Raw genomic sequence first — 16,367 nt, 5'->3', positions numbered from 1 at the left:
TCATGGGTAGAAGTCGTTTTTGTAAACATTCCTTGATGTATATTTCGCTGTTCATTGATGAAGGGTTTCGAAATCTTACCGCAGCTACAAATTGCTTGCCAGACCATAGCTTTCTTACCAAATTTTTCGACTTCAATCGATGTCTCGGACTGGTTTAACACTTGCCCTTCTCGCACCGTATAATATTGTGGTCCCGGCAAGGATTTGTAATCGAGTTTCACGTAGGTTTCGTCGTCTATGATTATGCAGTTCAAAATCGTATTGTACAGCTTTCGAACTCTCGGCCTGATGGATGCTTCTTGTTTCGGACTACGTTTTGGTTGTTTCTACTTCTTATAGATTCGAAGATTCAAACGTTCTTTAACACGAAGAACATTTGACTTTGAAGTGCCCACTTTTTTTGTCACATCCCGAACTGAAACCTCCTTCTTTTGCCCGAACGCCTTCAGTATACGTTTATCCAACTGAGGATTAGCAGGACCTTTTTTTCGACCCATTTTCGGTTTATCCTCAAAGGTGTTATCCTCACCGAACTTCCTGATTGCATTTCGCACGGCTTTTTCACTTACCCCTTCCATTTTTGCTATCTTTCTCAGTGGCAGTCCGCGTTCTGTGCACCATTTGTACAAAATTTTTCGACGTTGTTCTGATGAAAGTCCACGCATTTCGAAACAAACTAATGAAAACGAATAAACAACTGCACAAGTGGTTAGAGAAGAGCGTAAACAACAGGACGCAGCCATAAAAATTGACAGATTCTGAACCATTGTAAAATGGCAGCGGTTTTTGTTTGCGTTCATACCTCCTGGGACACTCTTTATATAGCCATCTGGGAAATGAAAAGTGGGAGCTAATTTAGGTACTTATGGAAGGAACGGTTTTAACAAGATCTGCAAACCAGAATAATTTACTAAACAGTTTTAGGAAATTCAATTCATTTTACATGGACGCTTAGAAAAAAAAAATCTGCTTCAATCCACCTGTAATGTAATTTCTCATATTATTCATTATCTCCTATATATTACAGCAAGATTAATCAAAATACTACAAATTAAAAAAAAATTATAACCCAGTTTTGAGAGTTTCTTTTGCATAATACTACCACATTTAAACACTACATTTGAATTTAAGCTAGTGAAAATCGATTCATATGACCATAAACTAACAAGATCTACAAAATGGAACAGTTTCGAGCACAACTTGGGAGATATTTCACTATTCTCTATGACAGTTTGAAATTTTGAAAACTTATCACTATGTAATGCTAGAACCGGAAGTCGGACTTTGATATTGTTATAGGGCTATCAGATATGTTAATTTGAGTTTCATTTTGTGAAAATCTCATGAGTTGATTTGCCCCTAACTATCTTGATCTTCAACCTTGAGAAACTGGTTACCCAATTTATAGAATTCGCTACCCAGTACATGGTGACTCACGAAGAAAGCCCTTCTGAAATGGATATCTAATTCTTAGCACCCTATCTCCGGAACCGGAAGTTGAATCTGAATAAAAATCGGGGTATTCGTATGGTAACTGAAGATCTCTTAGTTGAATCCAAGATTGTAAAAATCTGTTGAGCCACCCTGTAATTCTGGAAGTAGGAAATCTGGAAATTAAAAATTTAGGAACTTTGTTTTGGCACCGAAAGACCTTTTATTCGAATCTAAGTTTGTGAAAATCGGTTCAGCCATTTCTGAGAAAATTGCTCAGATCGTCAAGCTGAATCGAATGGTATTGGAATGGTCGGCCCTCTGGGGCTCGGTTGAAAAGTCGGCTTTTACAGTGATTCATAACGCAATTGGAATTGAAACTTTTATACTATTCACTCTATCATTATTGTTAAAATCTTAATGTAACATTATTAAAACTTTCCACTGAAAACAAAGAACATCCCTAAAAATCTGATTTCAAAACACCACCAAATCCGACCACATAAAGCGCAGTACAAAATAAGCAGTGGAATCATCTACAATACAACATCAAACAAAATTTTCTATTGATACCAGATTCAACTGGAATGTTAAGTGGAAAATTTAGGCATTAGTACCGAATGATGGTTTTTTTTTGCATTTGAATGTTTGTTCTTTTTAAAAAAATTTATTGACCTTATTTAGGAATAATGACGAAAATCGATGTGTTAGTCTTTAAAGCATTTAAAAATTGAAACGCAACTGAATCAATTAAAAACCTCTTGTAACTTTATACTTCTTTGAAAGGGTACACAAAATTGATGGGATCTTTCATGCCATTTGTCACTTTTATCGTCTGGCAAGAGCATCGGTGATTCTATCGTTCTGACAAAATCACAAGCGAGACAGAGAGAAACAACAGAGAACTTATCGCAACTCCCAAAATTCGGGCATATATATAAACATATTTCTCTATATAGATTGCGAGAAACCGACCCGTTGTGGTAATGAACTTCAGTCATTAATCACCGGAAATTGTTAGCCAAGGTCAATTCAGTCTCGTTCATTCTGATAAACGATGACCACACACACATCGTATCTTCGGTCGGAGGCTATTAGTTTTCAATGTGGTTCGTGGCCTAATTCAGAAACATTTGTTCGGTCGGGAAGGTGGTTTTGGTATTAATGACGTAGACTTTTCGGATAAAAATAAACAATTTATTTAGTTACGGGTCTGTGATCTGTGATTAAATAAATCGACAAAGTTTATCTCTGCTGGGAAAGGGCTAATTTTCATCAATGTCCAAGATAATTAATTATGATGAATTCAGTTCAGTAAAGATTGAATACTGCATATATTTTCAAACTGTTTCTTAAATCAGATAAGCAAATCAAAATTCCAATTATGATGGGTTTTCCATTTAGATGAACTCGGTTGTAAAAGATGTTATTCCACTTCAACCGTCTGAGTATCCAAAGATGCTTATTTTATATTCAGAGAAAAAATGCCGCTGACTAATCTGTTGCTAAGCATATTCGTTAAATATAAACTTTCAAATTCAAAAATGATAGTGCGTAGTTTAGTAAAACCCTCAGGTCAACCGTTCAGAATATAAGGTGCTGGGTTCGCAAAGCTGATGTCGTATGTTCGAGACATGATCTGGAAGGATTTCAGTGTCAGTAATAGAACGGCATTAGCCATGCTTTAGTTCCATTCAGTTATCGGTTGCGAGATCTATTGAAACAGAAGATCAACTCGGGATGGAGAACCCTGACTCGTCACTTGGCACCATATGGTAGCACAAAAAGGCTAACGAATAACTTTATCGTATATTCGGTAAAGTATAATTCTATCATTAAATGGAAAAATCTGTATGAATCCACCGAGTTATGTAATGATGCTTTACTCATAACTGCTAATATGATAAATTGATGCCTGTTTAATTTCAGTTTTTTTGACAACTTTTTGCGGTTTTGGTCATCAGCTTACAAGATGAAAACAATTTTGTATTAATTTTGCATAGTCATTTAAAAGGGGTTTGAAATTTTGTACACACTTCACCTTATAATTCTGGAACCGGACGTCGGATCTGGATAACATTTCGTAGAAGGTTTGTTTGACCCTTTTAGGTTATTAGGCCATTTGTTTAACCCCAAGTTTGTAAAAGTCTAAAAATACCCGGCAACCGGGGCCCCAATTCGATTTGTTTGGCCTTCAACTGATAAAATCGGTATGTTGAATAAGTTTTTAGCACAGTTTTTTAGAGTTTGTGATCACCTTAAACAACGGTTTGAATTTTTTCACACTTATATTTTCGGAATCAGATGTCGGATCCGAGGAAAATTTCATAAAAGGCTATGTGACCACAGGACATTGAATATTAATCAAAGCTTGTAAAGATTGACTTAGCAGTGTCGGATAAAACGCGCACTGTTTTCATTCTTTTGTAAATTGTACCCCGTCAATCCGGAACCGGAAATCGAATCTGGATAAAATTTAATATCATACTATGGGACATTCCATTTAAATTTTAGTATGCGAAAATTGTTCCAGCTGTTCTCGATAAACTATGACTTTCATTGACTATGACTTTCATCTTCAGCTTTTGAAATTCATCGAGAATTTTACCAACATTATCAGTCAAAAGCATGGTACTGTACTTTTAAGTGTTCTGTAATATTTTTCATTACCAGGAATAAGATAACAATTATCTACAAAATGATCCAAAATGTGATCCCTCTTTGGAAAAGTTTTTAGCAGTTTTTGATTTCAAACACGATTCAACTGTCCGAAGAACTTTACTGACCTGAATCATTCTGGATTCGTAAGTTATGTTATTTATTGCAATCACGTATCAACTTCATAGTTTTTGCGTCCTATTTCTAAGTGCAACAAAGCGATTGTTCCCTGATTCCTCGAGCTCGAAATGCCAAAGAGTTCGGAGTAAGCGAAGCTCCGAGGCTTTTATGTGATCATGCAAAAAGATCAAAACTAGCTGGGACTCTGGGATAGCTAACATTAATAAAACGCCGAAGAGATTCGTGACGGATGAGTGGAAAGTTATGAAACATGTTGTTAACTTTCCTGAATGTGGTAAACCAAGAGCGACGTCTAGAGAGCTTTAAGGAATTCATGTCAGCTTCACACGACCTGGCGACGTCAAACTACAATCCCGTTCTAAAAGTTCGAAGTCTGCTGCGCAACCCATATGAAAATTGCATGAGCTGGGGAAATTTGCATAAGGGTTGCGAAGACCGATGAAGTAATTTTTTTGTGTGGGTTCAAGTGGTGCGTGTCTGATTGGGAAACAAAACCGATTTCGTTTAGTGCTCTGTCAAACATTCGAAAAAAGTGAATAAAGCTGCTAATCTGGCAAAAGTGAAGTGAAGTGCTTTTCAGATAGGATTCTTTGTTGTTTCGAGCTTTCCACGCAGAATTTGAATGCAGTGCAAATGCTCAAAATTTACAAACGAAATAGACCGAAAATATGTTGAAACTTGCTAGCACAAGTTGTGTAAACGTTTTTGTGCCGCAAAGATCTCTGATTTTAGTTGACATTGAATCAAACCATGTTTATTTTTCATGTATGTTACCATACCGAACCATTTAATAAGTTTCGTTTTCCAACACCAGCAAGCCATGTGCTCTGCCTTACCTGTTCATATCATATTTCTCTCAGCCTTTATCTATCAACTAATCCTGCAAAATTATTTACCATATCACAAATTCCAAAGTAACATTAAACAGTAGACATGGGCTTTTCGGGTTGTGCACTCTCCGGAACTCCGACTGGTAATAAAGTAATAAATTTCTATTTTCGGGATTGATAAGTGGTCCGAATTTAAAAAAAAACGTTTATCCTCTCGCCTTTATTCTGTTCGAAGTTTGTTATGGTCAGTTCATAAATTAGATCGATTAATGACAGAAACTCAAGCTAAATTCAATTCGTTCCGATATGAGTCACATTTAGGTTTAACGAAATGCGGTAATTTTAGTTCGTCAGCTCAAGCCGTGGAATGCAGTATAAAATTCAAATTAATACGACTGAACAAGAACCTGACGATGACGAAGACACACATACGGACACATTTCGGAAAATATTGATGCTGCTTCGGTCTGGGAAACTATCCGATGACTCATCGATTCCACTTTTTTTTTGTTTTTCAAAGTGTGTCGAATTACACATCGAAATGTATCTCGGAGAAATAATTGAATTTCCATTCGTGTCCCATCATTGGAAACACAACAAATTGAATACATTTTATTTGAACTTCAAGTGATTTCATTGTTTTTGGCAAGATCTCGAATATAACGAACAAAACCTCACGCAGTTTCCAACAGAATCAGCAGCTCATGTTTATCATTCAATTGGTTTAAACTATAATTTCAATTTCCACAAATGAGTAATTCTTGCTATGTACTAATTCAATCGCTGTGCCCAGGGCAAATGTTTGTTGTATGAATATGAACATTACGCAAACTGTCTTATCGGAGAGAATTTCGATCATCGTCTAATAATAATTTCCTGCATGTGCCGTACACTCAATGCGTACCGCTCTATAATCAGTGTACATTTTTCCAAGAAACAATCTCGGTAACGACTATCGAACCGAAACGATAATAGCTTCAAATTATGTGAAAGAAAGGCTGAACTTGAGGCTCGTTTTCGCTACTTTTCAGTTAATGCAGAAATACTGCTTTAAAATGCGTTCCGAGAGTTGAAATACCCGACTGACCCATTGCCCGATAGGGTCAATATCTTAACACAGGTCACGTAGCATCCGAGATTATGCCACTCAAGTACAGGCTAATTGTCGTACCTTCTTATTTACCAGCAACAGACTTCCGTTTATCTAACCGGTGCCATTTCTGCTCTGTTTGTGCTTTCTTTACAGATACTAATTAAAATATCCTCGACGCTCGGTCGAGGTCCGACCGACTAATTTTCACCCAGTAGCCGCAATTCTGCCATGCCGGGTAGCCGTTCCAGTAATAACGATACCGAGCACAACAAGTCCCCTAGAGAGAGCGGCGAGGATTCAGAGGATGAAAGTGAAATTCTAGAGGAAAGTCCGTGCGGAAGATGGCTGAAACGAAAAGAAGAGGTAAGTTTAATAACGATACGCTTTTGAGAGAGTGTTCGATCAGGGCACCTTGGTATTAAAAGGCCCTTTTTCAACCAATATAAATGTGACAGTACAGATGAGTTAAAATTGAATTATAAAATTTTAAATTGGGTGTTCAGTCACAAGTGGTGACTTTTAAGCCTTATTATATACATGATTTGGTTCTTACCATGAAGACAGCATTAGCTTTCGTAATTCTGTGATTTTTGTGTAGGAAAAATTGTAAACCTACTTGTATTGTGTGATGGGGAAAAGGAACTTATATGCTTACTTACTAACTAATACAGAGAGCGAATCGGTTCAATTGAAGATAGCTTCGATTTTTGAATGTGCTTATAATATTATGTGACATTACAACTAATGGATCTATATTTATGAGACTGTGTAACTCATTTGTACTAAACTAAGGAGGACGCTTTAAAATTATTTCCAGAATTTTTCTTCTGAATCCTTTGAAGTGTTTTCTTCCTGGTGGAACAAAAACTGGACCAAATTGGTACGACATAAAGCATGGTTGGTCTGAAAATTTGTTTATGAATCACAAATTTGTTCTTTAGACAGAGCTTATAATTGCTGTTTATAACAAAATTCGTCTCATTAATGTCATCTTGTAACAATACTTGAGTTGAAATATGATCATATTTCAGTGAGACTTCATTTTCAATAGGACTCACAACGTTCAAATTTAAATTATGTACACTCTTGAACTGTTGAGCAAGTTTTTCAGCTTTTTCGCCATTTGTAAGAAGTATTTGATTTCCTTTCTTGAGAGCAGGAATTGGTTTCTGAGGTTTCTTAAGAACCTTAGAAAGTTTCCAGAAAGGTTTAGGATAAGATTTAATTTGTTCAACTTATTTAGCAAAATTTTCATTTCGCAAAAGAGTAAATCTATGTTTGATTTCTTTTTGTAAATCCTTAACTTTATAGTTTTCATAGGAGGATCACGAGAACGTTGATATTGTCGTCGAAGAACATTCTTCAACCGAATGAGCAGTTGAAGATTGTCATCAATGATAGGAGAATTTAATTTAGTTTGAGCTTTGGGAACTGAAAGATTTCTAGCTTCGATAATGTAATGATTCAAATTATCAATTGCTGTGTCGATGTCCGCAGAATTTTCTAAACTAGTTTCATGATCCACATGATTTTCAATGTGAGATCTGTAATCCAACCAATTAGCTCTATGATAGTTGAATATAGAACTAATTGGATTAATTATAGCTTCGATGGAAAGTCTGAATGTTACAGGAAGATGATCTGAGTCAAAGTCAGCATGTGTAATCGGTTCACTACAAATGTGACTTTGATCCGTTAGAACCAGATCAATTGTAGACGGGGTTTTCACGGAATAGAAACAAGTAGGATTACTGGGATGAAGAACTGTGAAGTAACCAGCTGAGAGTTGATTATGAAGTATTTTACCATTACTGTTATTTTGCCTACAATTCCACTGGACATGCTTAGCATTTAAGTCCCCTATTATGGAAAATTTCGGTCGATATCTTGTGAGTTTTTGCAAATCGCCTTTAAAGAAATTTAATTGTTCGTCGGTGCACTGGAATGGCAAATATGCTCCAGCGATGAAATAAATTCCATGAATGGTTTCAACTTCGATTCCCAAGATTTCAATAACTTTAGTATTGAAATAAGGTAAAATTCGATGTTTAATTTGCCGTTGGACAAAATGGTAACTCCACCACCCATTCCAGTAAACCTGTCAAATCGATGAATATAATGTGGATTACTTTTCAATTTGACATTTGGTTTAAGAAAAGTTTCTGTCACAATGGCAATATGAATTTTGTGAACTTTGAGAAAATTATAAAATTCATCTTCACTCGATTTCAAAGATCGAGCATTCCAATTTAAAATATTCAAATAATTATTTAACATCACTGTTAAATTTTAAATTCATTATAATATTGTTTGCAAATTGCCATCCGATTTGAAATGTTTCAAAAAATGATGAAGACGAATTCATTCGGATGATCATTTGAAAAAGCTGATCTTGTTGGTAGATCATTTTATTTTCCATTATATCGCCTAAATCGACTTCGTTTAAAGAAGCGAATGGCATTGAAGGAATACTGGTATGTAGATGTCTACCTGGTACGCTAGCGTAACTGTCACTAAAAGAAGATGCTGACGTGGACGATCTACTTGTCATTAAATTGTTTTCGTTAGAAGACGAATTGGAAGGCGTACCGGTTTTTTGTTTTACATTCGAAGAAATAAGTGTCTTAGAAGACTTAGGCGTGGCATTTGTATCGTTTTTTTTTATTTTCAGGTATGTTCTGTAAAATGAACGTCGTTGATTTGACTTGTTATCTACGTGAACGAGCGCTTAATTTTTTTCCCTGACAGGACATTTCAAATAATTGGATTTATGATTTCCATCACAATTAGAACATGAAAATTTATCAGTGGTTTCATTCATTGGACGAATGCGATTTACCACAATTCAAACACCGTATGTCCATATGACAGTTTTTGGTACCATAGCCTTGGCAACGACGACATTGCGTTAAGTTTGCAATATGATTATGCCGTTTATAATGTTCCCAATGAATTTTAATGTGGGAAATGAAACGTACTTTTTCTAAAGTTTTCAGATTGTTTACATCACTTCGATTGAAGTGTATAAGGAAAAGTTCATGAAAAATTCCAGAGCGTGGTTTAGAAGTACCATTCGCTTTTTTCATAGGTTTTACTTGGAAAGGGGCAAAACCAAGCAATTCTTTTAGTTCATTTTTAATTTCATCAGTACTTTGATCATTTGATAAGCCTTTCAAGACAGCCATGAAGGGTCTGTCTGTTTTTGTATCATATGAATAAAATTTATGACTCTCGGACAAATATCGGACAAGACGTTCATAATCTTCCAATCCATCAACCAAGACTCGACATTCTCCTCTTCGTCCGATTTGAAATGAGACTTTTACTTCAGGAAGAAAAGTAGAAAGCTCAGTACGGAATGCTTTGAAGTCGGAAATTATCACCGTCACTGGTGGCATAGATCGTTGTTTCTTCCCGGAACGAATTTTCTTCTATGTCGCTACAATCAGATTCAGGCAGTAATGGCATTTCACTAGAGTGATACACCATCGAGTAAGTTTCATTTCAACACTGGGGTGGCCACCGACGAACATCACACAAAAAGGAAAGCGCACTTCTTCTCAGTGTCGAATAGACAGAATTTGAGTGTGTGCTTGTGGTTAAAGAAGCTCGTGCGAATGAAACACATTCTCTTCGCATGAATCGCTCTCACGAGCTCTCACATAAATTCACCTAATTGCCCACGGATGCGTGCTAGTGAGCGAACACTTCTGTGATTTATTTTCTAAATTTATAGAAGGTAGTGCTGGCCTTGCTTTGGCAATCCTTTTCGGAGCAAGGAAAAATTAAATTTTAACGACGCTTCTCTTATGCGAACCGAGTGCTCACCGCATGTACACTTCGGTGAAAATATCTTCATCCTTCTCAGAGAATTATAGAGCTCTGCTCTAGCAATTTGGTGTGATCCAGTGCTAGAGTTGAAAGAAAATAAACACGCGCTCTCATGATGCGTGCACGCTTTATATAACAGTAGTGTATATGTGTGAAAAAGAAGAGCTATCGTTGCTGTTGTCAGTGCGAGGGAAGAAATTATACTTGCTCTTCGTCACACAGAGGAGATAGACATCTCTGGATTCAGGAAGAATATCGTAAATATTAGACGGCATAGGATCAACGGAAGCCGAATCCGTCCGTTGTCTTTTATTTTTACATTCAGATTCTATACGATCGTCAATGTTGTTAGAAAAATTTGGAATAGCGGATTGGGATTTCTTCCGTATTGTATTATTTTTAACCTTAGGCTTGTTGCCTCGTTTGGTTAAGTCTCGATAAAGACTGATTTTGTGGTAGTTTTAATATAGACTGATTAGTTCGAAGAATAATTCTTTGGATGGCTAGCCTCAAAAAAGGCTGATAAATTTCTTAGTCTTGAAAAAGACTGATTATATTAGAATATAACTCTTTGTATAGCCTTGAGAAAGGCCTCCTATTTGTTAGTCTTTAAAAAGACTGTTAGTGATTCAGGTAGCCTTGAAAAATGACTGAAGCCTTGAATCAATGAAACTCTAGGTAGCCAGAAAAAATTCCAGGAGCCAAGAGCTATTCGCGTGCGGTGCGAACGACTGTTCAACACCGAATATAGTGCTGACGTTAGTTATATCAATCCTTAATTATTTTGACATCTCCATCGAATCTCCAACCAATCAACTGTTCGATACACTATGTTTAATATTATTATCGTAGATTGCTTTCAACAGAAAGTTACTGTTGAGTTGTTATTTCATATTCCTGGACCTAGAGAAACTGTCGCATAAATCGCAAAACCGTCAATAACTAAAACTAAATTACATCACTTTTGCCACCTTACTTTTTTCGCTTCCCTTGCCAAAGTTCTCGGCCCGTTTTATCCCGTTACGAACTATTACCATCCATTATGTCTATCGGTGTCGAAGAGGTCAGCTGTCCTAAATAGAAAGTAGCATGCTACCCAGTGCAGTTTCGTGTCTAACAGGAGAGAAAAATGGAGAGCGTCTGCTGTCTGCCTCGTCGCTGTCAACGCCGATGAGTCAGTCATGCAATGATCCGTGAATAACGGCCGGCAGTGATAATGGCAATACCAACTGGCTTGGCATAACGAGAGCAATAAAATTAAAACTTGTCACAACGTATTTCGCTCCACTGTCGGGTAATAATGCGCAGCCAGCATAACTGAAGACAGCAGCCAATCGGGAAGAGCCTGGTCCGGACAGGACTATTCATTCGAGATTACATTACAGTTTTTTGATTTATGACTGGCTGGAATGTTCGCATAGCATAGTCGGATACTGCACATACCCAGCCCCGTAACCTCAACGTTCTTTTGAATTACAAAGCAATGTTAGTTTCTCACTTCAGTACGAGCTAAGTAAACAAAATTCTTTCGAGATGAATAGTTGTACTAAGAAGTGAAAGCGATGATACTGTGAATTGGTGTTGCTTTGGTGTGCTAATATTCTATTCATCAAATCTAGTTCGCATGTTAATTATGTTCCATCGTTTGAATGGTAAAACGATTTTTATGAACAACGAAACCGTTAACAATCTATTTCACAAAAAAGTAAGCTCAAGTATCTCGTAAATAATATACAGTATAGTAATGTATCAATTATCCTTAACAAAATAAAAACACCAAATTTCTGTAATCGGATTCAAATCTCTCCTGGGCCAATCCCCAGAACATTCAATTTTCTCGAACGTTTTACAGAATGCTGTACGAAATCGGTACTGTTTCCCAACCAGGTACGCTTCACCAAATCCCCCGACCAGAGAATTGCTTAAAAAAATCGTTCTCGACTAATCTCGATCGTTGTGCTTCTCACTAAGCCAGGTTGCCAGATTGTTAAACGGTGTTTCAGTTTGGCAACGGTTGTCTAATCGTTTATTGAGGCCTAAAGTTATTTCAAAACATCTGTTCTATCACTTGATTGTGCTTTTTAAGCGTCACACATTGTTTAGTAAAACAAAAATATTCCGGCTCATTTGCGTGAGCATTACGTGGCCGATTGCACAACGAATAAAATCTTTTTTCAATCCAACTAGTAACGTAATGATGCCATTCTCATATTATCTCATACTATCATAAATATTACTGTGGAATTCTTAAAAATATTCATCCTAGATTCGTGACAGAAAACAAAAACTTTGTGCATCAACTTGTACAAAATGCAAAATTAAACAGTTCTCAAATCGGTTAAGCCATGTTTGAAAAAACAAAGTGAGTTCCACTATTTCCGGAACCGGAATTCGAGAACCGAAGAACCGGAATTCGAGAACCGAGAACCGTGTTTTAAACGAAGGTTTAAAATTTCAAACACTTATCGTCGTGTAATTCTGGAACCGGAAATCGGATCCCAGTAAAATTCTGGAGTTTTGTATGGGACCATAATACCATAATTAGAATCGAAGTATGAAGAAATCGATGAACTCGTATCCAAGATATCGAAATGAATTCCTAATTGGTGCAGATGACCACTATTTCCGGTTCTCACACAACCGGAATCCGGTGAACGGTATAGTCGAAATCGGTTCGATTGGCGGCCAACTTACAAATTGAACTAGTTTTGAGCCTAATGTAGAATTCTTTAGAACGTTTTCTGCATCTACGCCATAAGCAAAAGTTTAAAATGTTGGGCACTCATCAATCTGTAATCCAGGAACCGTAAGTCAGATACGAATGAAATTCAGCAGCATTATATGGCACCATAAGACCTTTCATTCAAACCTGAATTTGTGAAAAACAGTTCTCAGCCTCTACCTCCGGTACTTCCCGAACACGAATTTGAGATCCGGTATAGCCTTAGTGAGTTCTAATAGTAGGCAACGAACATGAATCATAAATTGAATTAGTTTTTAGGTCAATTTAGGGATTTTTTTCTCGTTTTTTTTTCGCGCTGTATTTGGAACATTTTTATAGTACGAAGACCTTCTCTTTGAATCTAAGTTTGTGAAAATCGGCTTACTCGTCTTTGAATAATGGAGGTGAGTTACATTTCGAAGTTGTTGACCATTATTTCCGGTACTTCTAGAAACGATATAGCTAAATCGAGATTAATTGGTCACCTGATAGCAAGATTTGCAAATAATAGTAGTTTCAAATCCAGTTTTAAGGGAATTGCTGCTCTATGAATTATCCATTATAAATAAAAACTTAAATAAAATTGAAATTTTTAAACTTATCACCCTGTAATTCCGGAACCGGAAGTTGGATCAAGATGAAATTGAGCAATTTTTTATGAGGTCCTACGACCTTTCAGTCGAATTCAAGTTTTTGAAAATCGGTTTAGCCATTTTGTTACTTTACTAGGGGGCGCTTTTTCAAGATTTACCCCATACAAGAATGGGTAGAACTTAATCGTGAATATCTCTTGTTGTACTTAACCCAACAACATAATTCTTTCTTCAAGCTATCGGAAATATCATCAAGAATTTGTGATTAAATTTTCAACAGTGCGGGATAACCATAAATAACTAAAACAAAAAGTTTTCTAAAACTTTTGGAAACAATGAGGAAAACTCATAAAGCTTTCTTGCCTTTTTCGCACTGGGACGACGGTTTTGAGGTAGTCTCAGGCGAAGCGAGTACCCAGGTAATCAGTAAGCACTAATAATGGCATTGAAATCGCCTTTTGTTTTTGAGCACCAAAAATGCCTATAGCTCTATATCTGCAATCTGAAAGCTCATCTGTTGTAAATCAATCAGAATTCAGCATTCAGAATGCACACTAGCCATAAATAAGCATTATCTATGAATAGCCGTATATTTTGCCAAAGTCGGCCTTAATTCAGTCTCAAATGCGATTGAAATGCCAATTAGCGGTTATTTGCTGTCATAATGCGGCACTAGTATGTGCTTATTGGTTAACAGGGCAGTTACTTTTAATCAGCAGCAGCCAAGTTACGATATCATTTGCTTGTAAAGCCTCATTTGGATTAGATTTTGAAACTGAATTTTGGAACCAAATTCCTTCTGAATTTGGAACTTAATTTTCGTTTTAGAATGTAGTTTTGGAATTAAGTTTCAGAATTTAGTTCCAGAATACGGGTTCAAAAGTTAGAACTTAGACTCCGAAACTGAATTCTAATTCTAGAATCGGGAGCTAGATTTTTGGAACTGGCTTCTCGACTAGATTTCTAATTGAATTTAGTGCCTTAATTTAAGTTCAGAATTCGTATCCAGAATTCTTATTCTGGAACAAATATTCAAAATTCCGAAGCAAAAGCGAAATGATATGAATTCTAGATATGGATTTTGGAACTAAATCTTAGATCTGAGCCAGACTTTTGAAACTGACTTCAGAGCCTGGATTTAACTTCTGATTCCAGTTTCTGAGTTCATTACTCAGATTCAGATTGAACATGCTGGAGTTTAGTTCAGGAATATGGGTTCTAGAACAAGATTTTGGAACTGGATTCAGTACTTCAAACCAGTTTCGGAATTCAAGTTCAGTATTCAATGCTAGAATAATAAATTTGAATCCTGAATTGTGAAAATGAGTTCAGTTTCAAATTTGCAACTGAGTTCGGGGCTAGTCCCATGTTCCGAATTCATACTTCAATATAGATTCTCTGTTGAAATCCTAAAAGCGAAACAGTAAAAGTTGTACAATTCACACAATCAATCAACTAATATGAACGATTATTTATATTCGACGGTGTGAAAGAAGCATGTTTGTTTTATTCGTATTCACGTCCTCCAGTTATAACTTTGACATTACCCACCCGTCTCTTCATTGCACACTATCGGTAATAGTTTTCTTGGCCATAGTTCCTGCCGGTTAAACAGTATCGAATGAGAAACGAAATTGAACTGGATCCGTCAACAGCCTGTTCCAAAATTATGAAACGAGTTTAAAATATACCAGTCTACTTTTCGACGAAATTAACGACGCAGGTGCTTATCTCGACCGCCAACGACAAAAGGGCCTAACTGCAAATGACAATTCCTCTTTGTCTACTTTTTCTTTCACGATTTACCGAACTGACTTATATTTGACACTTTACTCTTCGCAAAACTTTCAAGGTAAAACTACTAGCTTTCGATTTATATTGGAAACATTAGAGAATTTGCAATAATGGCTTTGAATAATCAAAAGAGAAAGTAAACAAAGAGAGGCTCTCATCTGCAGATAGGCCCTTTTGTCGTGGGACTATCGAGTTATTTTAGTATTCGAAACATCGAAGAAATCAGTCACGATTGAAACTGACACATTTCCTTCACCCGTCTGAATATCGCAAATCATTCGCATTAGTAGATCGATTGTGTGAATTGAGCAAGCTTTCGCTTCTAGCATTGTAACGGTGCACCTATTCTTTCACGGAAACGTATTTTAACACACAATTAAACAAAGCGGAGCCAAAAAGAAAGAAAAGAGCAATAGTCCGGACGCAGAACTGAGCACGATATGAATTAAGACAGCACTGAGACTAGTATTTCAATCAATAAAAACGCAATAGATCAATAAGCACTAAATCTTCAGAATCTTTTTAGGTAAAATGTCATTTTCAATCGAATAATATAAGATAGAAATGAAATTTATCGCCACTGACCGTCAGCGTATTCCCACTTATTCATTTGACTTTCGCTGCCATTTTCAAGTGAAGCTCCCAGAATTCATCGTCAGTTGAATAATCGTACCTAGTTATTTGAAGTTTTGCTTACTCTGTTTCAAGTGCCAAGTAGTCTAGCAGCTTTATTGTCTTCGCTCTTGGTAGTGAGCAAGTTCAAATGAATAGAATTATAAATGGAGTAAATTATTAAAAATGAAAACTGAAGCAGAAACTATTAGTTTATGTATATTCTGTAAATGATATTTCAGCTATCTAATTTGTCTTTCATCTTTTATCTTAAATCCATTCGAATGTTTACATGAACCTCATTTGGAGACCGCTCTCACACTATTAAAGGAGATATTTTGTTACTGACGGTGGTAAAATTGAGCTTCGATTGGAAGAGAAACGATTGAAAAACTGAATGGTATCGGTACGTCACCGATCGTTGTGTGTGTCAGAGTGTGAAATTTACTGCAGTAGGGTGATCGTCAATGTGTTCCACATTCAGTTTCAATTGAATTGAATGAAGTTTTACTGCACTGCTACCAACCAAATCTTCCAACTGGTAGCCAGTTTTCTAGTTTCTGATAAACGCAAGGCAATAAAATTTACCAACCGCAGAATTGCACACAGTGCGAATTAAAGCAATACTGATGTCTCTCATTAGGCACACACATACACACGTT

The 16,367-nt window shown here is 36.4% G+C and overlaps 1 protein-coding gene across 5 annotated transcripts in view; it reads left to right on the top strand.

The window, feature by feature from the left end:
- The window catches only part of LOC131427278 (nuclear receptor-binding protein homolog), a 162,386-nt gene that overhangs the window by 62,811 nt on the left and 83,208 nt on the right, over positions 1–16,367 (top strand). For all 5 annotated transcript variants that reach the window (XM_058590315.1, XM_058590317.1, XM_058590316.1 and 2 more), the window contains exon 3: positions 6,307–6,516. In XM_058590315.1, coding sequence (XP_058446298.1) covers positions 6,382–6,516 — 135 coding nt within the window. In that variant the 5' untranslated portion in view covers positions 6,307–6,381. The remainder of the gene's footprint in view (positions 1–6,306; positions 6,517–16,367) is intronic.

This window comes from Malaya genurostris, chromosome 2, assembly GCF_030247185.1.
Source record: "Malaya genurostris strain Urasoe2022 chromosome 2, Malgen_1.1, whole genome shotgun sequence".
Lineage (NCBI taxonomy): Eukaryota > Metazoa > Arthropoda > Insecta > Diptera > Culicidae > Malaya > Malaya genurostris.
Note: the sequence above shows the minus strand (reverse complement) of the source record. Positions and strands in the feature narration are given on the sequence as shown.